This window comes from Carassius auratus, unplaced genomic scaffold (genome assembly GCF_003368295.1).
Source record: "Carassius auratus strain Wakin unplaced genomic scaffold, ASM336829v1 scaf_tig00215565, whole genome shotgun sequence".
Lineage (NCBI taxonomy): Eukaryota > Metazoa > Chordata > Actinopteri > Cypriniformes > Cyprinidae > Carassius > Carassius auratus.
In genome coordinates, this window is record NW_020528142.1 from 1,826,327 (window position 1) to 1,849,665 (window position 23,339).

At 36.8% G+C, this 23,339-nt stretch overlaps 1 protein-coding gene across 1 annotated transcript in view; it reads left to right on the plus strand.

The window, feature by feature from the left end:
- Positions 1-23,339, plus strand: part of nr3c2 (nuclear receptor subfamily 3, group C, member 2) — a 75,172-nt gene that overhangs the window by 28,182 nt on the left and 23,651 nt on the right. The window contains exon 3 of the mRNA XM_026260618.1: positions 14,678-14,805. Within this exon, the coding sequence (XP_026116403.1) occupies positions 14,678-14,805 (128 nt within the window). The remainder of the gene's footprint in view (positions 1-14,677; positions 14,806-23,339) is intronic.

Here is a 23,339-nt window from a genome sequence, read left to right on the forward strand (position 1 = left end):
AGAATGAATATGTGGCGGTGGAATCATCCTTGAAGACGGAGGGGTAGAGAGGCAATCTGCAGCTATCCCATCCCTCCATTCTCTGTTATGTAACCGGCCCTCCTGTGGTCTCTCTGACTCAGTCTATTTGTGGTGTCTAGAGTCAGATAAGAGTGCTATTGCAAGCAGAGCTTCTCCACCTATCTATCCTTCCCTTTTCTATCATGTTGACATACGGCACCTGTGAGTTTTGCTCCATGTTATTAGGTACAGGTACTGAGAGACTATTAGCCTGTTTCAAAATGATAGAGCCTTGTAAACCAACCCATCTGAGTATATTTAGCTTATCATTTACCTGTCCTATCTGATGTAGAGCAAAGGACAGAAACATTACGTAACACTGCATTAACTTATCACAGTCCACAATGTATATGAGCTAACTGCCTCGCTTTAGTATGAACACGGGCTTCATTTTAGACCACACAAAGAGTGCCACACCATTTGATCGTAGTTCTTTCTGATAGCACTGCATGCTAAATTATTATTAGGGCTATCAGTGTTAATTACTTAATTGCTATTAATTGCATATATCAATATCAAAAATGTATAAAAAATACTATAAAATTTATAAAAATATTATTAGAAGACAGTATATTGTTTTATTTCTAAAACTGAACATAAGCATAGCGCAAGCCTATATTCTTAAACAATGCATTTGGCAAAAGAGTTGTCAGCCTTTCCGAGATGTTAACACAATGTGCGTTTGCATTCAGTCTACAATATTAGCTTTTTTTCATATCATGTTTACAGAGTCCTGCATATGACATGCTTAAAAAGAAATAGATATTGGCTGCTAATTAAGAATTGTTCCCAAAACATATAAAACTATGGCCGTATTGTGTTAATGTGCCCCTTAGTTTCATTTGAATGAAATTTCAGCCATTATATCTTTTTCCACGTAATGTGCAGTGCTCTGAACTATTTTTATATATTAATATGTATCATAGAAAAACATAAAAAAATAGGCACTATATATATATATATATATATATATATATATATATATATATATATATATATATATATATATATATATATATATATATATATATTTGGTACCTATATTACAAAAACATAAACATATGAATTATTAAAGTTTTGTTATATTTAAAAAAATTATTTATTTTCAGGAATGGATCCTGTTTAATGCATCCTGTTTTTAAAGTATACACGTGGTTTGATGAGGCACGTTGTACAGTATGTAGTAGCTGGTTGGTTATAGTGGCTGGTGACTCGTGGGGGAAATGATTTCCAATTTATGACATAGATAACTGTTCAGTTTAGATAACTCGCATGTGCTAATGTCTGTAATAAGCATTTATATTTGTAACCTCTCATTATAGTCCACATTTACTGCCTGTATTGGTGAATATAGAGTATATACTGTATGATTTATAGAACTGCACAGGAAAGATTTTAGACTAACTGTGAACCCACAGCAAAATGATTGTGAACATGTCCATGTAGGATTTGTTGCAGTCTGACCTAAAGAGGCATTATATGGAGTGTGGCTCAGTGAGCATGCTCAGATTTAGAGTGGCGCTCTGGTGCTGACATCACCTAGAAATTGCTTATCCAAGGTGACATGTCTACCCAGCAAAGGGCAGATAGTGCATCGCCGCAAATATTTCACCTTATTAAATATACATCGATAGGCTCAAGTTTGTAAGGTGGCTCACCTGAGTCAAGGTTACGCTGGCAGATTTTTATTTCTAACATCTCTAGACTGAATGAGAGTTGAAATGCTTCTAACACAGGGAGGAAAAACAGATCGAGATGGAGAGAAAAAGATCCACAGAAAAAGAAAACAAAGACATAAATCACAGTGGAACGAGAGCGAGAACAGCAAATATGTTCCTAGAAAGTATCCTGAATCTGTCTTAGGCACATGGCTTACACATGTGTCCCAGTGTGTGACGCAGAGTGACACATCAGGTGGAGTCGGATTGTTGTGGGCATGGGATGTGGCAGGCTGGGTAGCACTGCTGCAAGACGATGCATCTCACATTTAAACACTACAAATAATGTTTTTAGCACTATGTTGTGCTAACATTTAACTTCCCAGAATTATTTCTGTTATTTATCTTTACAACGAAAAAAAAAGTTAACCTTAAGAGTATGCTTCATGTGGAAATATCTAAACCTTGGTCTCGTTAAAAAAATGAAAAGAGGTTCATATTAATTTTAACAGGGGCTTCGATGTACAATATTAGTTAAACTTAGATGAAGTTAGTCATTTAAAATGCCTTTAAAAAATCTGAATTCCTTTAAAACTTTTGACCCTGCTGAAAGTCATGGTATAATTCAGATACTGCCTAAAATCTTTCAGATCAAATTGGTTAAAAAGTGCAATGAATTCACCACAGTCGATAATCCAATTTTATTTAAATTAAAGATTTAAGGCAGCAAGTAGACTTAACGTTTTAAATTTTGTGTAATGCACTTTCTCCAGTAGTTTCAAAACTAGACACACACACACACACACACACACACACATACACACACACACATAATTTTAAGGGACCTCTTCCTAAAATACAAAGGCAGCTTCTGTATATTTTCATACATAAAACCTATTTTACTATTGTGTGTAAAATATATGTGATATTTTAAACAACTAAATTCAATAAATGGCTTTATGCTATCAGTGTACTAAAATACATTTTTAAAACCTGTAAAATATGTACTGTTTATTAAGTTGACCGAATATCTGTAATAAACATCTATATTTTTATTATTATTAAAATTTTTTATTTTTTACAAAACTGTTTTACAAAACTGATTACAGCATGGTTAAATCTAATTATTATTCAGTTTGGCACAGGAAATCATTATGTTAAACATATTTAATTAATTTTTTGAATGCTCACTTTAACTATGGCAGCCCTAAAAAAAAAAAAACTCCAACCATAGACCCTAGTTTGACAACATCAGTCTTCGATCTGTCGACTGTTTGATGCTGAAAGTCTTTTGAATCCAATGAGATGGTTGATTCTTCATCCTGCAAGATTTCCTTAAGATCTGCAGACACACTTTTGAATGATGTCGCCCTCAAAATAATGGTTAGGTGATTAACAATTAATAATGATTCATTAAATCAAGAAGGATTTGTTGTTGTTAGTAAGCAACGAGAGCTATTTTGAGCCTTTCTAGTGATCTGTACGTACATGCTTCGTGAGACATCTTGGACAGGTGTAGCATTGTTCTTTAAACTGCCATATGGTGCAGTAATCCTCCATCATGCACATACTACATCTGAAAAAGGTCATGCAAAAAGGACATTGGCGGTCCAAAGCGACACGTGTATGTGATGTTCTGATAATGTACTTTTACGGTTTGTACCATAATCTCCGAACTCTTTGTGCTACAATTCAAGCAATACCCCATTAGGATTTATGCATTTTGCTACGGACTAAAATTGTGTTAAATGTAGACACAATGAGAAAAAAAAAAATCATAACTCAAGGGACTAATATACACAACGACGGAAAATATGGTTTCGGATCAGTAGAGCTGATATTCATTTCTGTGAGATTGATATCCTCTCATGCCTTTATTAAGGTGTGAGGCCAAATCCTATTTCCAATTTTATTAATAAACCTTGTTATCAGGTACATTTTTATTTCTGGTTGTGAAACCCAGTGGCTCTATTCCCAAGTAAAGTACAACTGAACGTAAGAGTGTACACAGGCAGCTGGCTCACATGCTGTGAATTAGATGGCTTAAGTCCAGTGGTGCTCCTTCTCACGGCTATGTTTGTGTTGGGGGGGAGGGGGGGTGGGTTCTTGAGGTCATGGTTTCATAACTCTTCACAAGCCACCAGTCATTAACCATGCATGCCATAAACACACGTGACAGAGGTACACGAGATATAGATAATACAAACATAATCAACAAAACATTTCTGGCCTGATTGAAAAATGCATTCTAAAATTTGGATGTAACTTTACAGAAAAAAGGTTTAGAATTATTTTTTTTCACACCAAAATCTTAACACATTAGTCTTGAAGCTATACTTTTGAAACAGTAACTATTTTAACAGATTTGGAGACATTTCTCAATGTCAAGGAAGGATCCTCGGAAGCCAGAATTTCGAGGATGCTACGTCATCGACATCCGTCGAAAGACTGTTCCAATTTCGAGGATCCTCGGATTTTCAACCAAGGACTGAGTACTTCGTTCGAAAAATATCCCATAAACAGGAAAGGATGCATATGTGTAGCCTTTGTGCTCTTTGCGCTCTCAAATCACCCACAATCCTATGCGCACAGCTTTGCTATCTTGTTCAAAAATAAAAAAAATGCGTTAGCGGAGTCGGAGCGTTAACAGTTTTTATTTTCATTACCAAAAATTTGTTAGAACTGTAGTAAATATAAGTAAAGTTTAACGTTTAAATGCCAGTACAAATTACTACCATATTGATATTGTAAATTATGGCTAACTGAATGGCTTAATGGCTAACTGAACCGGACCTGTTATTCAACAATTGTTAGCTTGGTTGCGTCACCGGCATTTCTTATATAAATAACTAGTTAAGTTGTCCAAAGTAATTTAAGGATACCATTCACAGCTTTATTCAAACGGCACTTTTCACTGACGCAATGAGCAATGATGTGCACGTGCTAGCCTGTTCCATTTACGTGTTCTCCGAATGCAAAGAGGAGTCTCCCCTAGCCTCTGAAGGAAGTGACTTGGTAGGACCAGTCCTGCTAAGGAAGTATCCTTGACATTGAGAAATGCCTATTATGTCGCTTGCTCACCAATGGATCCTCTGCAGTGAATGGATGCCATCATAATAAGAGTCCAAACAGCTAATAAAAGACATCACAATAGTTCACAGTTTATCCATCAATTAACGTCTTATGAAAGTGAAAACCTGCATGTTTGTAAGAAATCCATCAAGATGTTTTCTTCTGACTAAAATATGTCTATAATCAATAATAATGTTTCCTGCAGTGGAAAGGCTGATCCCCTGTTGTCCGCTCTCATCAAAATCCACCAACATACAGTATTTGTTTAGAACAGTTTTAGACTCTTTTGCTTGATCTGGTGCATATCTCTCTCCTTATTCAGACTAGATGACTTTTTCACTGGAAAAAGCAATATTATGAATAAAACACTCATATTTTAACCAGAAGCATCAGTTTGAAGTTAGTAACACATTTATGATGAATGTGTTTCCTACAAACAAGCAGCTTTTCACTTCACAACATGTTAATTGATGGACTGGAGTCATGTAGATTATTAGTGGATTATTGTGATGTTTTTATGGGGTGTTTGGACTCTCATTCTTATGGCACCCAATAACGGAAGAGCATCCATTATAGAGTAAGTGATATAATGCTAAATTTCTCCAAATCTTTTCTGATAAAGAAGCTCATTTACATTTTGGATGGCCTGAAGGTGAGTTCATTTTCATCTTATTTTCTTTTTCAGGGGAACCTTTCCTTTTAACTTGTAGTTAACCTGGAATATTTTTCTGAGTTAATAAGGCAATAACTAGTGACTAGTTGACTTTAGGCTGAATTAAACTCTATGGGGAGTGAACACCAAAAGCAGGTGTTAATTATTATCTCATTGAACAACCTGACCTGTCATGTCTGAATAGAAATACACAGCATGTCAGGTGACTCATAACTCAAGCATTGCAATGCACATCTGTTGCTAACAACGGCTGGTATGATATTTTGATTCTTCTTCTTAGCAGGATGTCAAACGCAACATCATAACTCAGTGGGAATGTCCACTTGCTGCCCTTGAGCAAGCCTTGTTCAATGAGAGTGTCATTACAGCTGTGTGACACTGGCCTTGGGCCGGACGCTTTACAGTGAGCACGCACAGAAAGTCGCACGCCACGCTCTCCAAGTGCATCTCTGAATTGCCGGCCGGCTGTCAGACGACTCCAACAGAGGCACAGCCCCGTCTGAACTCCATTGTCTATTGTCTCAAAACGTAAACACGCGGCCAGAATGCAGTCTTCACTGAGGGCGGGGTAGTTCACCGGTCTGGATGTTGAGATGGCTGACTTTTTGGCACTGTGTTTGTAAGGTCATTTCAATTTCAAAGGGAAACGTCAACTTTTATATTATTCAAAGCATCTTAAAAAATAAATATGTTTTATTAAGCCGTAATATTAAGATGAAAAACTATGTTCTACATATACAGGGCAATACATTAAGAATAATTTTGTATCTGACTGGATTCATTTTATTGACTGGGTATAGAGGACCAGCTTGACTCAGCATGTCTCCTACAGGTAAGATACACACTTCAGGGATTTAGCTTCTTGTTTATCCTAGTCAACATAAACCCAGTCTGGAGGTCATAAGTGAATCAGGGCCATGTCTGTGCTTTAATGAGGCCACCAGGGGCAAAGCAGGTGGTCACACTGGATTCAGTGGGAGCAGGTCAGTGTGAGTTCACAACGCCACTCGTGTCACCAACACAAAGGATTTGTGGTATCTTTGCAAAGTTGCCTGTGTATGGGCTTTTAAGAAGGTGTGTATATATCTCCAGGCTTGCCATAAAACAGATTAGCGTAAATTCTGTGGCATATCATTCCAAAGGTGCTGAAAACAGGACTTTGTATGGGTTTTAATGCTTGAATTAAGTGCCACATGTGGCATTCCCTGAGAGAAACCCTTAATAATTGCTTTTCGTGTTTGAGATAGAGCCCACAATTTTTGAAAATCCCTGTCTGGATCACACAGAGATCTGATTACTTTACGGTTTAAAAAGGTTAATTCGGCCAAGAATGAAACATTTGTCATTAATTACACACCCTCAAGTTGATCCAAACCGGTAAGACCTCTGATCATCTTCAGAACACAAATGAAGATATTTTTGATGCATTCTGATGCAAGGGTACTACCATCCTTCATCTCCTCTGCGTCTCCTTAGCACCATTCTGGAGAGCAATCACTGAGCGCAAAAAGTGTATTGTATTCTGTGTCAGCTGCATCACACTAATACCTTTTCTACATATTTTGTGCTTTGATTTGAATGAAAACAATGTATCTGCATGGCACGGCTGACACAGAATAGCATGCACTGTTTGCGTTCAGTGGATACTCTCCAAAATGGTGCTAGGGTGACACAGAGGAGACCTACAGTATTGTTGAATAAAGTTGCACATTTTTTTTCTTTCTATTTTATCAATCTCCTTGTTATGTTACTGGGTGTTAATTGTGGCAGTACCCTTGCTGTCTATGGGAGATAAAATATCTTAATATGTGTTCAGAAGATTAATGGTGGTCTTACAGGTTTGGGACGACATGAGGGTGAGTAATTAATGACAGATTTCTCCTTTTTGGGTGAACTTCCAACCTTAGTTAAAAACGGAGTTAAATCATAAATATGACATAAAAGGTAGCAATTATGTCTTAAACAGTCAGAATTATGTTTAAAGGATACTACATAGTACATAAAACAGACAAAAAGGCAAAATTCTAAAACGAAAAGGTAAGATAAATGTCACATGGAAATTGAGATAAAACGTCTGTATAAATCTGTGTAGTACTTTATACTGCAGATAAGTCATCATTATCAGCATCATCATCATTATTGTTTGTTTTTCGGGAAGATAAAAAGACACTCATTTTTTATGTATATAATTATTTAATGTTTTAATCTGCTCAATTTACTCATTTTAATCTGGTCTCAGCAAACTTCCCGAGGGGTCAAAATATAAGATAAAATATATTAAAAAAAAGGATTCAAATACATTTTATAAACTTATTTATTTACACTTTTTTTAAATAAACTTTTTTCTTTCCTTTAAAGAACCAGCTGTTAAAAACCTGGTATACAAGTAGCCTTAAAAAACATATATATATTTATTTATTTTACTTATTTTTATTTATTTATTTGCTAGTTTACTTACATATTTCAGGAAATACACCTGTTCTTGTTATGCCAAGCTTCAAAATATTTTATCAGGCTTATTTTGTTTTTTTACCCTTGTTCTTAATTGTTATCCAGTAAAATACAAACAGCTGGAAAAGTCTCGGGGCTTTTGATTACTGTTGAGGCCTTTTGAGAACCACTGCATTAGAGCATGTAGAGAACCACAAAACTAACAGACATGGACTGAACACAAAACTAAACATTAAACTCTATATGGGTGTCTTACGTAATAAACAGATACAAACTTTGCCCATAGTCATATCGAGATAATGACATTCAAGGCTGTCAGCGGGAAACATCATTGCATCATTGTTGATGTTTTCAGACTCTCACATCTGGTGTTGACCACTGGGATATTATGTGAGATTCTGTCTCTGTGGGCTCTGCTAATAGATTCTGTCCATTCTCTGCCAGGCTTCGACACACCCAGGGAAATAATATTCATGCAGATGAACATGAGTTGATAGGTGAGGTGTGTTAGGAGTTACACAAGATGAGCTTGCCCCAAGTCATTTATTAAAACAGCTTAAAACCTTATTACTACAGAGGGCATTTTAACCAGCATAAGTGCACAGCATCTGAAAACTGGCACAAAATTAATTCAAAGCAATCACTTTTTATTATTCATAAACCTATTGTATTGCTTGTATTGTATAGAACACTCACTTAAGGATGCCAAACCATTCCACTATAGTAAGTTTTTTCATGCTGTCTGTCCAAGGGAAGATATAACCTGTAACACTGTAAAGTCAACAATCCCTGTATTCCCAGTTTTTCCTTTATCTTCACTTTCTTTTTTTTGAATTGCATCATGATACAAGTATATGAGTGCTTGAATAAGTGGAAGCCAAGTGCAACTGTATTAAATTAAGGCTGTCAAATTCATAGTTTACTTGTTTGTCAGTCTTGCCATACCTGCAGGACTCATGTTGATGGACTAAAGTATCTGTCCTCCCTCACTGTTTACATGCTCAACACTGTAACGCAAGGACTCAGCATGAATCTGACTGTTTTTCCACTTAAAGTCAGATCCAGCACTGAATTTCTTACAAACTGCACCATGCGGTGAATAGTCACGCCTCAAAATCACTCGTACTGTGCAGTAATATATTAATCCAATCCTTCCAAACGTCTTTTACATCAAATGCATTCAAGGAATGAAGTTCTTGCACTTGCTCGGTGCTTCGTGTGAAGGTGCTAATCTAAACCAGCTTCTATGAGCCTTTCTTTTCTAATGAGGCTCATTGTAGAACATGAGAGACATTCTAAGTTAGTAAGAATGTTCCTAAAAACAGTTCTTGAAAAAATTTCAAGAAGTTCTCAAGTGTTTTTTTTTTCATTAAAAGAAGAGAAAGAAGGAAGGACAGTACCTTTTCAAATAGTGCTTTAAGGCTCTAATATGCATCTTTTAGGGTTTAAAAAAGGTACAAAAGACTACCTTATGAAAAGGTAGCAGCCCAGTGACAGGGTTTAAAAAAATAAAATAAATCACTGAGAGTGAAGAACACAACAGTATTTGGTCTTATCTGATTTTACAGTATGGTGATTCTATTCGAAGACTCGCTGATCAACTCAAAGGACGTTTCTCTTTTTTTGTGCACAAAAACTCATTACAATCATTATAAGTGTACACTATTTTCATTGCAACTGGCTTGACAGGAGTTCAAATGGTTGTGTTTTAAATTACAAATGCTTATTTTCTAAAAGCCTTTCCTCAAGATGAAGCATTATTTTGTATTCATTTGTGCTTCCTCTAAGAATGCGTCCTGTATCTCCGTGTGTGTTAGAGTGCATTGTGCTGAAGTTGAAAACAAGGTCCTATTTGAGCATCTTTCTAACATTTTAAACATTTTACCTTCTTAAAACAAGTTGGAGGTAGAAGAAAAAATTGTAGTTAAATTCATGTTTTTGAATCTGAACATCTTTGCTATTAGATTGCTGTTATTAATAAGAGTTGCATAATTTCTTTAGTGAAATGGACAGTGGTGAAAAGGAGCAACATTCATAATTCGTAACTTTGCATGCACAAACTAGTAGAGTATACAATAGATATAATTAACTTTATTATTTTCATAATCTGCTTTGAAAATTCTAAAATAAATTAGTTGCTCTTTTGGAAGCCTGAATTCACTTTATTTTTGAGCAAAAAAGCCTTGAAATCGGTTTCATAATTGCTTTCACAGATTGGTTTTACTTCCTCGTATTTCACAGCTCCATCATTTACATTTAAAGCGCATTAGAGGGCCAGCCATATTGTGCCACTCTCTTCAGATCACCCCCAGTGGATAGTAATTCAGCTTCTGGTATATTAAGAGGATGTAAATGTATTTTACACGCACTCACTGACGTTGCTGTTGACCCTTTGCTAGATCTAGGTCTTAATAGCCCTCCGGGGACCCATAATTCTCAGCGGCCTGACCATAATTTCCCGCCGCGGGCTGCTCTGCGTGGTGTGTGGAGTGGGTGCAGTGATAATGTTTAGACTGTCTCACTTTTGTTATGTAAGCTATTTGTCCTCTCCCCCGTTTGTTTTACCTAATCTACCTTTAGCTTTTGCCGCATTCCAAGTTGCGTTACGTAAATACTGGAGAGGAGGTTGGTGTCGGTAAGAGCGGTCGCTGTTTGCACAATGAATGGTGATCCTCTTGAAAGTGAGTAGGACTCATTTTCTCCAGGCTTTCTCTTTCTGGCTTTGGTTAGCATCTATGTACTGGGAAGTCTATAACTTTACACCCACCCTAACTGATAGAGAACAGCGCTAATGGTTTAAATTCAGTGTAACTATCATCACATGTTCTATTTCTGCCCATTGCAGGAGAAAGACTGCTGCTTTAGCGCTCTGTTGAGATTGATACATGACAGCTCCAGAGCAGTGCATTCGAGCAGTTATATGGTTTGTTATTTTTGCATTCCTGATCCATCTGTCAGTCTGGTTTCTCAACCCTGCCAGTATCTTTCTGCAGCTCTCAGTTGATGCAGCAGCAATAAATATTCAGAATCCAAATAATATAGCGAATACCCAAACTCTGCATTCCATTACCTTTCCTGTAGTTTCCAAGTTGAGCTTGAACATAATGTATAATATGCTTATGTCCATCCATGACCGGTAAGTGATCACTACCGTTTCAGTTCACAATTGCATTTTTTAAAAAATTTAGGTTGTGTAATTGCACAGGGAACAATACACATTTACGTATTAGGATGCAGTATCATAAAAAAATGTAAAAAAAAAATAAAAACTTGCTTCCTGTTTATGTCCATGATAATTGGTCATTAAACATACTGTATTATGGCTCTTGCACCAACATAAACTACAGATTCTGCTTAACGAATGCAACTGGGTCATTCCTACTGTGCACTATATTTTTAAGCAATCATATGTATTGGATAGAATATAAAGTTTGCAAATGTAAAGGAGGGAATGAGAGATGTTAGATTAATCTCTTTTATCGTAATATCACAATTAAATCAACAAAATTGCACAGCTTTGGTTGAGTGGATGTTGCTATTTTTGTTATTTCCCTGGGGGCTTTGCAGTAACCCATATTCCAGAATACATACATACATGCATACATGTAATCTCCTACATCAGAAAATGTTTCTCTAATCAGTAAATGCTTTGGGAATGTATTTAGTTATCCGTTTATTTATTCTGTGTTCTTAATATAATTTACTGTCCTTTTGGCCGTTTGGAATATTCAAAAAAAAAAAAAAAGCCAGATACCATCATTCAGGAAATGACATCAATTTTAATAGGAACACAAACATCAGTAAGTACAGTATTAACAAGGAATTTGATGAATTCTGTGATGTTTTGTGGTATTCCTTGTTCTGTCTCACTCCGTTCTGTCAATTCAAATCAAACTTACAGACATTATGATAACATTAAAATTCAAAATATTGTTAATATCCTCATGTAAGCCAACTCTCAAACCCTAATTGACCTCTTCTAACATGTTAATGTGTGTAAATAATGGTATTTAATAAAGTGCCTGATCTTTACCACATTTTGTCTTTCAAAAAAGAGCTTCTGCATTTCTGCATTCTTGAGTGTTTATCAAAGTACTTGCTTACAGATGTATTTCTGATTTTTTTTAAATTATATCTAAAGACAAAAAAGCATATCTACAGAGAAAGAAAAGAACAGACCCAAAGCTAGAAAAATTGCTGTTTGATCTGAATGCATGCTGAGTTCATTCTAATTAGACTGCAATTGTATTTGAAAAAAGGAGAAATGCAAACACCTGTACATAGTTACAAGTGTCCTCACTTCACCCCACACCTTTTCCTTATTACATTCCTCATGACATGTCTGTTTCCAGAGAATCATTTCAAGCATTTTATACAACATACAAGATGTTGTGTGCTTTTGTAAAGTAAAGGCCACAAATAGTGACAAAACAAAAATAAATACATTTTGAGACTTTGGGCTCTTTGTCATTTCAAAACGTGTAAATATATATTAGTGGACATATATGATATATTACATTATGCCTCATTTGCAGAATTTCCGAAACCTTGTGATACAAAAATATTTGCAGTTCAATCAAATATGAAAGTATGGTAGTATCCAATATCTAATTTGACCCTATTCTTGAATCAATCTGTCCGTGTTTGAGTAAATTTCAAAAGAATTCAACATCTAACGTAAACGGTTAATTGCGTTGTCAGGTTTTTATAATGAGCTGTATTTTTTTATAGTAATCAGCATTTGTTGTACATGTAAACTCACTCATTGACCACAGAATTAAGGGTTATTCACAGAGTAAATGGCGCAAATGGAAGTGAAATTCAGAATCTAACATCAAAATTCTAACTTTTTCTAAGAGAGGTGAAGCAGGTTACCCAATCACTTCATTATTTATTCCAAAAAATGCAAGCAACTTCCACCAGCTAGAGTTGTAGACGTTAATTAGTGTTTTTCTCTCATGCACAAAAACACAACAGCAGCGTTCTCCCAGTATGCCGGTCATAAGGGCGATCTCTTTCATAACAACCAACACTGACCTACTTCCTGCAAAAGCAGTCACCTTGTCAGCCCTTTGTTTCGTCTTTGTCTTTTTTACTCGGTGGAAAGGAACGCTCGGTGCAGAACAAGAGAAACAGAGGGGGTCGCCGAACAGTTTAATGCAGCCAGACCTCTTCACATCATGCACAGTGAGCGTTGTGGTGCCGCCGGGGCGATTAGCTCACCAGGGCCTGCCAATCGACAACCTCGCTAGAGACCCCCGCTAACCGGCTAAGAAATTGAATGTGTGTTTAGATGGACGAGGGAGAATTAGATCAGCCCTCTCGACTGTGTTAGAAAGATGCGGTGAAGTTACTACCCGCACCAGGCTTTGAGAGGGAGCGTGCCTCTGAGACCCACAGGCTTGTTAAGACTCAAGGATGTTGTCAGAATGCTAACCAGACAATTACCGTGCACTACTGATTAAAACGAGAGCACGCTCATTATCAAAGTTGGGGCGGGGGAGGTACGTGCAAAGCCTATCTTGCCATTAAAGAATTGTTTGAGTCTTACTGTTGGGTTAAAACGAGCTTCATATTTCCTGCACACCATAGGTGTCTTTAAAAGGGTGACTTTCACCCGGTCCGCAGGGCATCCTTCTGAAAGGCTCTGCCCACTCAGGCTATGTCAGGTTTCACTGGGCAATTTAATCAGATTTCTGCCAACTCAGCCAGACTATTTGGAGTATGTGCTTCATTTTCAATGTTTCAATTTCATTTTGGAGGGCACGGGATATAAAAATCTCTCTATTTCAGTTTCCGACGGTCTCTCATTTTCTGCCACTTAATGTTGCTCGGTATTTATTTCTGTGCGCACTGCTTTTTTTGGGGCTCCAGTAGATTAGGGATAAATCGACTGCGTTGAATGTGGGTGTGTTTGTGTAGATGGTGTACAGTCGGTTTTCTGAACAGACCATTCTTATGATCTGGAGCAAAGTGGCGAGGCATACGTTATGAGTCAGTGACATATGCCGTGCCCTTTGGGTGCCCAGTAACAATGTGGGAATTACGTGATTTCTGCGGTGCTAAAATCATTGGGTTCAAACAGCTCTGCAGAGCAGGACAAACTTAGCTCAGGCCTGGGGTGTTATTTATTATCATTTTTTTTTATTACTTTTGTGCCTTTTTTTATATATCAGTTGGCAGGTCAATTAAATGACTATGTATTCATTAAAATAACGTTATAACTGATTAATTATCATATGCGGTTTAATAATAATTGAACATCTTCTGTCTGCTTTTTCAAAAACACGTGCAACCAAGATGCAGAAAGAAATACTTTGAAACGTGATAGAAAATAATGATCGTGCACACTCAAATGTATTTCACGTCAAAATATTTAGCATTTATTTATCACAGGACCTTTTTAGAGTTATGCCATTTTAAAATGTACTATCTTTTATTTGATTTTCTAAACAATGACACGATGTGAATTGACACAAGGTTAACATTTTTAAGAACTTGGCACATTTTTTTCCCACCCTTGTCTGGAATAAAATAAGCAATTTGTTGATTAAAAGAGTATAATTTACTTCCATTCGCACTGTTTCTGAATTTCCTTGTCAAATAATTCAAATAGTTGAATTCTAAAAGTTACCCTTGAACTGCCAATGCAACACAGAACTATTTCTGACCATGTTGAGCTCCGTCATTAGTGCGGTTTGTCACTTGCTCCTGATGTCTTAAGTACAGTTTACAGGTACAATTTTATTTGCTCTTATTTCAGTGCATCTTTGAGACACACATCTTCAACAGCCAAAGTGTGTCTGGTGTGTGGAGACGAGGCGTCAGGATGTCACTATGGGGTTGTTACATGTGGAAGCTGTAAAGTTTTCTTCAAAAGAGCAGTAGAAGGTAAGACTCTCATCTGCTTTCTCACTTCCAAGCGTGTTCTGTTGAGAAATGTCTTTATGTCATATTAACGGGATGATTCCTTGCTGAAAAGGCCGGCTTAAAGCAGCGTGAATTCCTGCCTGGTTTGTGCATAATATTTCAAGGAGCTCTAGATATTGTAACTATTCTAGATGCGGTTTGATTTAAGTGGTTCAAAAGAGATGAATTCAATTATAGATCACACATGTGGATTATATAACTCTTGAATAGTTTATCTAAATGAAACGGATGTACATAAAAAGTCCCATATAGAGATGTAGTAAAACTATTATTTGCCATAAACAATACTTTGTAGTGCATAAATGTCATATACGTCTTAAAGTAGTCCTGGCCTGGCCTCACATTTTATAAGGGGAGTGTAATGTTGTTACTGCTTTTAGGGAAGTTGAACGTTCAGTGGGACATTTGTCTTAGCTCTGAAACAGACACAATGCTATCACAGCCTCTTTAGAAAGGTGCAAACTGCTGATTAAGCCAACAGACACATCCAGACTCCACTGAGCATGTAGTGTGTATAACAGCAAGTGGGGAAAAAGAAACGCCTGTTTGTACTCAAGGCGTTTTTGCTGTTTTGCGTTGACTTTTTGTTTATCGATTTAGATTTAGATTATATAGATTTTCTCTTCCAAATGAACATCTATGGAAAGCATCTGTGGTTAAGTTGAAAATGATACTGGTTATTCTTCTAGTGTACTGGACTAGTATACTATACATGTTCCTGTGGCTCAGTGGTAGAGCATTGTGTTAGCAGCACAAAAGGTTGTGGGTTCAATTCCCAGGGAAATCAGCATGAATGGATAAAGGTGTCTGCTAAATGTAGTAAGTAGTTTTTAGTGGTTATTTTGGACTGTATGTTAAATGGTCCATCCAAAAAGTTATCAATTACTTATTGTTATTTTTCAAAACAAAAGAGATGTTTTTAATGAAACCTGAGAGATTTATGTTCTTCCATTTAAAGTAAATAAATGAGACAAGAACCGATGAGGTTTGTTCTCACATGTCAAGTACAGTTGAGGTTTAATTTACGAAATTTGATGTGCTCGTATGTTTGTTGATAAGTGCTTGTACGTGAATTATACCTTGAATTAAATCTGTTCATCATATAAAGTGATTGTGTCTCCTCCTGCATTAAACTGCTTGGTTCATATGTATTACTTTTCCAATGTCTTTATGAACTTTTTAAAGTGTTCAAACTTTCAATGGAGGGACAGATATCTCTCATGTTGGATTTAAATATCCTCATTTGTGTTTCAAAGAAGAACTAAAGTCTTATGGGTTTGGAACCACATGAGGGTGAGTAAATGATGACTGAATTCTTATTTTTGTCTGAACTTTCCCTTTAACTCGTGGCTCTCTGGAATTCTTGATTCTGATGGGTCAAAATATTTTTGTATAATGACCCAGTTTCATGTTTCTTGTAACACACATTACATGTCCATTTATTTATCATCCGTTAATCAGCGAGGTAATGTACAGTCAGCCAGTCGCTATTGGAAAATAAACCATTTCAGGATGAGACAGGACCCCTACTCCTGAGATAATGACCAGCTGACCGTATGTCATCCTGTAACAATTACTACTAAACTGATTTAGTCATTTACGGCTATATATGAAGTTATTAAATGTTGGAAAAATGTGTGTTTATATAAAGCCTTCTCTCAGGTTGTGATTGTTCCTCAGAGCCCTGAATGAGGTCACACCTCAAGGGCATTCAGAAGTGCAGTCGCTTTTTCAACACCACAGCAGAGGTAGTGCTGTGTAAGAGTGTGCGCTCCATTACCTTACCTGACCTCAGCCTAGTTACCATCTGAGCAAGAGAGAGAGAGAGAGAGAGAGAGAGAGGGGAAAGGTGGGAGGAGACAGAGAGAGATTGTGAAGAGTGAGCTAGGGGAAGAGGGAGGGTGAGCAGTAAGATTGGAAAAGGATAAAATGATAATCAGAGTGAGAGAATAGACAGAGAGAAGTCTGTTTCAAAACCTAGCCTCGCTGCCGGCTGCCTATATAGGCAGCTGCTTTCTAAGGCAGCATCCTAACTGTTTTGGAAGCTCATAAGAGACTGATTTGGAACACTTTATGTAGATAGGGGGCAGCACAAAGGAGTTTTGACAGGCAGTTGTTTTCAGTGGAATTTGTGATTAGCATGTTGTTAGCCACTGAAGGCATTTTCAGATGGTTTTGGAACAGAGCAAAAAACAGCCAGAAGACTGATATTTAAAGATGTAGGAGTTGAAGTAGAAGAGGCCATTTTTTTTTTTTTTTTTCAGCCTTCACTGTTTTTTGAAAGGCGGAAAGGTCTTGACTGCTCTTTGTGATATAAAATAAAACGGCTAAACTCAGGCATAGATGCGAAAAAAGAAACCACAAAATATTGCAGTCAATACTTAACAACGTCTGTTGTGTAGTTCCTGAGCTGCGTGAATAATAACTAATAGCAGCACTAACACTTGTCTCTGTGGGAATAGTGTGAAGTGGCCATATGGTACCAGCTAATACTCAACAGACTTTTATTAGGAGCTCTACAGCTGTTCAGTCTGAGGACTAAAATATTTGTTCCTTCATTATGAGAATCTGTTATTACATTTGGCACAAGGGGGGATAGACCGGTTTCACTGTGTTAGTTTATCTGTAGGGTTTGGGAGCTCAGGGATGGAGAGGGACAAATGCTAAATGATAGGAATTCACATTTGTAGTGTTGGAGCTGTTCCTAATGTTAGATGTCTTTATAAGGCATGTGTTCACCCCTATTGGACAGTGCTGGTTACAGAGCTGGTGCCCAGTTTGGAGCCATAAGGTGCATTTCTGAAAAAAAAGGACCCTTAAACCAGCTGATTTCAAAACAGAAACATATTTCTTTGTTGGGTTGCACAGCTTTAATTTTTTTCTATATACTGTAAAGAGAAATTTCATCCATCTTCTACTCACCCTCGAAGCATCCTAGGTGTATGAGACTTTCTTCTTTCAGAAAAATCCAATCAGAGTTATATTAAGGGGGGGGGATGGGTGAAATGCTCGTTTTCACTCAATATCCTGTTAATCTTGAGTACCTAAAGAGTATTACTTAATCCTTCATAACTCAAAAAAGTATTTAGTTTTATTATATTCATAAGAGAAAGATAGTCTGTACTGATTTTTCCCGGAAAAAACACGAGCCGCTGGAGACGTGACGTGTGGGCGGAGCTAAAGAATCACGAGCGCCAGTAGGCTTTTGCGTTGAGAGCGTTTGGAAGCTGTGACCGTGAGGGAAACAACATCATCCAAAACAAACCATGGCTTACAGTCAGATTCAGCGTATATTTATGATTCAGAATCAGATCCAGAGGCTGAAATTTAACAAGAGCAGCATCAGCAGGAAGTCTCTATGTGGTATGTACTGAAACTGTATACATTTGCTTAGCGGTTTTGGAAAATGACTAAGTTCCACTTTTTTTTTTTTTTTTTTTTTTTTTTTTTTTTTTTAAGCTGTACATGTGGAAAGTGCAGTTTGATGACAACATCGCATGTTGTTTACTTGATGTGCTTACGCGCTGATAGAGAGATATTTGAAGCAGTTTTAATCACCGCATGCGGTTCCAACACACGATTGTGACCCTTTTTCGTTGGGACTGCATCATCCTTAAGAAATAAACGATACGCAAATCCAGCGTCAAACTGGGCCTTGTTTGTAAAACAAGCATCTTCGAAATGCAGGGAACAAACAAAAACACTTGCACAACTCCGTTGATGCTCTGTAAAAATAAACTCCATCCTCTGGTCCCTTAATGCTGTTTTTTTTTGGTAATCTGTGCAGGGTTGTCTTGCCCTGGCAACCAAAAACACACTCCTTTTGTGACATTTCGCGACGCTCTTGCTTTGATCAGTGAAGTCTGTTGTGCTCTCAGTGCTCTGCTATACGGGAGCGCGCGCTCTTCCGGCAGACGTGTCCTCAGGACCCATATAAGGAAATTCCGCTCCATCTAACGTCACACAGAGTCATACTTGAAAAAAACTTTCCAAAACTTGTGACAAACCGGAAGGAGTATTTTTGGAACAAAAATACTCCTTCACACGTACAACTTAATTTTTGAAACTTTGTCCATGTTTAGCATGGGAATCCAACTCTTTAACAGTGTAAAAAACTCAGTATGCATGAAATAGCATTTCATTCCCCCTTTAAATCTTGTCCTTGCTCTTCCAAGCCTTTCAATGGGTGTAAGTGCGTGTTTGTTGTCAACTGTTCGGAAGACATCTTCTGAACAGTTGACAACAAACAGCCCTGCTTTTTTTTAAGTATGCGTGTTTGATTCTCCCTGCTTAGCTCTGCAGCACTTTTTCAGAAGAAAAGGTTCATTTTGACATTGGCTATGTTTACATTCACACTTATAATGTGATTAAGGCACTCCTGAAATGATGTTAATGTGATTATACTCATAATTACTGTAACCATAATCACAGAGACATATATACACTTTCACCACATTTCTTCTTCTCTTTCACTGACCGAAGCACAAATGCTTTTGCTGGAGAGGAAAAGCTTGTTACGCTCACGCACAGCTCTGAAATCTAGGGAGCTCAGGAAATAGAGTTTATGTTTACAGTTTTACTGGATATGGCCATCATGGTCAAAAACGCTGGAATGCAGCCATTTTTTATCTGAAAGTTCCCCCAATAATCATTTACTCACTCTCAAGTTTTTCCAAACCTTTCTTTTATGGAATTATATTTGCTTAAAAAAAAATAACGTAACTTTATAAAACTGAATTTAACTTTTTCAGAAACTATCAAAAATATGCCATTACAAAAAAATGAACTTGGTCGCACAAATTTAACAGGCTTTTCAAATATGCTTCATTCTTTGTTAATGTTTTTCAAAGATATGTTTTCGCTAATCGTGGATTCTGAATGCATTGCCACAGATTTTGCTTATGCTTCGCAGTGGGGGAAACCTCTCGCAAACATCTCGTGGGGGCTGGCTTAACAGTGATTGGATAGTGGATTTAATCCTGATTGGATAGTGAGCTGCAAGTACAGACGTCACTCAGTGGCGCGCATATCGGAAAGATGAGCTCTCAGCTCTCTTGTGAATGACAATAATAACCTGCAATGAACTGTAACATGAATAAAACTTGTATCGATGTTATTTGTTACTTCAGTAACACAAGCTTACTTCAAGCTGCCTTGAAGGATAAGCGAGGAGGAAGATGATGCCGCTCCTGAGAGCTCATCTTTACAGACTGAGACGATCGAAAGTCAAATGTTATTTACAAATTTAGTAATACAAAGCATGATGTAATGCATTCAGATCACCACGAGAGCTTTCCAATATGCGCGCCACTGAGTGACGTCTGTATTTGCAGGTCAGAGAGCACCTGTCCATCAAAAGCTCACTATCCAATCAGAGTAGATTACTGTTAAGCCCGCCCCAAAGAGAGGTTTGTGTCTAAAAACAAAAAAGCATAAGCAAAATCTGTGGCAATGCATTCAAAATCAACGATTAATGAAAACGAATCATTCAAAAACATTAACAAAGAATGCAGCATATTTAAGAGCCTATTAAATTTGTGCGACTGAGTTCATTTTTTTCATTTTCATTGTATTTTTCTTCTTTTGTAATGGCATAATTTTGAAAGAAAAAAAGTTCTGAAAAAGTTACGTTCAGTTTTATAAAGTTACGTAATTTTTTTTTTTTTGAAGCAAATATAATTCCATATTATTTCGTTCTGTTGAACACAAAATAAGTTATTATAAGGAATGTTGGCTACCAAACAGTTTCTGGTAGCCATCTACTTTTTTTTTTCTCCATAAAATGGAATAAATGGCTACCAACCACTATCTGGTTACCAGCATTCTTCAAAATATCTTCTTTTGTTTTAGTTTCTTTTTTTGGTGAATTATCACTTTAAGCATTTTTGAATAATCAAAACAATGTCAAGAAGCATTAAAGAGGTTTGCTTATGTCAAGTAAAATCCTAGAGTAATTTGTTATTCTGATTATAGCCAATAAACAGACTACTGGCACACATGTAGAGCCACTGCCATGCCATCAAGGTTTTTAAATTGGACATTTACTTTTTTAACAGCTTAGCGAAGTATGTGAGATGTTTGATGCAGTTGATCTGTCCAGAGTTTTCTCATCATTAACACATTTCCTCATTACTTGTCCGTTTCAAACTTGCAAACCACAGTCTGTAACTCGGCTGTGATTTCCATATGTTTTTTTATTTTTTTATTTTTTCAGACAGCTCAGCAGATGCTTTTTATTCAAAAGCCATCAGTGTCTTGGCATGTCATCATGTTTAATGATGCTCGGTGTCAGTTCAATTAAGTTCAGTGTCAATTAAGTTTTCAGAAGAGTCGTTGAAACTTTGTTACTTGGTAAATATAATGCTGAAGAAATTTACACTGATTTAGCATTCATTCTTGTATTGTGTATTTTGATAGGAAACATCGTTGCATCAGTATAGGGTTAAAAAGTGAGAAACTTTGAGGATTTTTGTGGAAAAACAACAAAGAAAGATTAATTAAAAAGACAGAATGTAGCACCTGATGCCCTTAAGTGCCTAATTCCCAGAACGCGTAATGATTTAATTAAGAGGGAAAACAAACTTTAATTATTTCCATCTTAGAGTAATTGTGAAATACATTTTACAGTAAGAAAGTCACATTATTGTTACACACACATACAATTTAAAGCCACGATTGTGAGAAATAGTTATATATATAAATAAAGAAATGGCTTTCTTAATTTATAACTATAAGGATGAATTTAAAATATACTTTTAATGACAAAAAAGTGAAACTCCACAAACTTACAGGCACACATACTGAAATATGCAAGAACTCGGAGTGCTGTGATTGGTCAGTGAGTATTAAAGGGCCAAACAACTATACAGTCCACTATACAGTCCACTAAACAGGTCATACAATCCCCATACAATTTCCTCACCTCAAATAACCCCTCCGTGTTTGCCTACAGCACCGCTGCATTCACTATCTGCCATCTCTTCCGCCTTCTGGGTGATACCTTTGTTCTTTGACATCAATGCAAAGCGAGACACCCTTTTTGTTTAAGCAAATCGGATGGCGGCTATCACATTATGGGATCTGTGTTTCCAACATCAATATATTTTGGGACATGGGTCGTGACCGTGTATTATTGATATGGTTGAGGTTATGAAAGGCTTTATTCAGGTCAGTTGGTGACAGATGTTTCTTACTGTATCCATTTATCATCATAACCACAATAACTAATTGTGAACTATCCGGCTTTATTAATCTGTATGTTGTCCTCAAGGCAGCCCTAAGCCTAATGTACAGCAAAACCAGAAAGAGAATAATTTCCATATACAGTACAACTATATAATTAATTTTCCATTGGACGTTGTATACAGATGAAGCAGTAGCTTTTTAACCTTGGACCAGATACAATTTCTAACAGGAAAGCAGAGGACTGCAAAGCTCAGGAAGTGCATGTGTGGAAATAACAAATGATGAGAGGAAACTGGAAAAACTGTATCTTCACAAATGATTACAGCTGCGATTTGGTTGATCATTTAACTCTCATGCGTCAGTTCATGCAATAATTCCGCTGAAGACTGCATGTGTTGGACGTGTTGGATGAACACAGAAAATAAGATCTGCAGTTTACATCAATTAAGAAAAACATTTAGCAGAAATAAATCAATTTCAGAAATCAGTAATGTCATTAACTGAAGGGGCATTTACATTGTGATTAAATTGCTGGAGAGATTCACAGAGCTGGTGGTTGCTAGTAGGTATTTCTACTCAAGTTCTGTCAAGTAACTCATGGTATCAGAAGTCTCTAGAAATTGCATATCACTTTTTCACTCAGTGTGAACATCCCTTTTATACACTGAAAAAGTTTGGTGCAAGCAACACATTCTCACTCCCAACTCCTCACATATTGACGCTTGGTCAGAACCCTTTGGTGTCACTTTTTGATGCACAGGGTACCCTTTAGCATAATTTTTGGGTCCTCCATTGCTTTAAATAAGAAACCTTTGGTGTCACTACGCAGACACGTTAAAGGCTTTGGGAATTTTATTCTCATGATTAAATGATATATTTGGGTAATAATACTGCCAATATTGCACATATGTTGGGGTGTGAATTTTCAATGTAAACAGTCACAATAATTGTGTTTACATTACACTATTTACACATTTATGAGCACGTAACCCAACCCCTGCCACTAAACCTACTATTTGTCAATAAAACACAGGATATAACAGGCATGTACAACTGCAGTTATAATTTATTAAAAAAATATTAATATTTCAAGGCTTGTAACGATTGATTTGTGAGAGGAATAAGTGCGATCACCATCTCAATCCACCATACAGCCCAGATCCTGCGTGCAGTCAGTGTAAAAATGAAATGTCCACCAGAAGAAGCCTTACGTCAGTCTTGGTAATGAAATGCCATCGGCTCTTGTGTGTCTCGTGACCGATGGCGTCATGCTAAAGTACGGGAGTATCTTTTTGAATGAGATGTAAGCA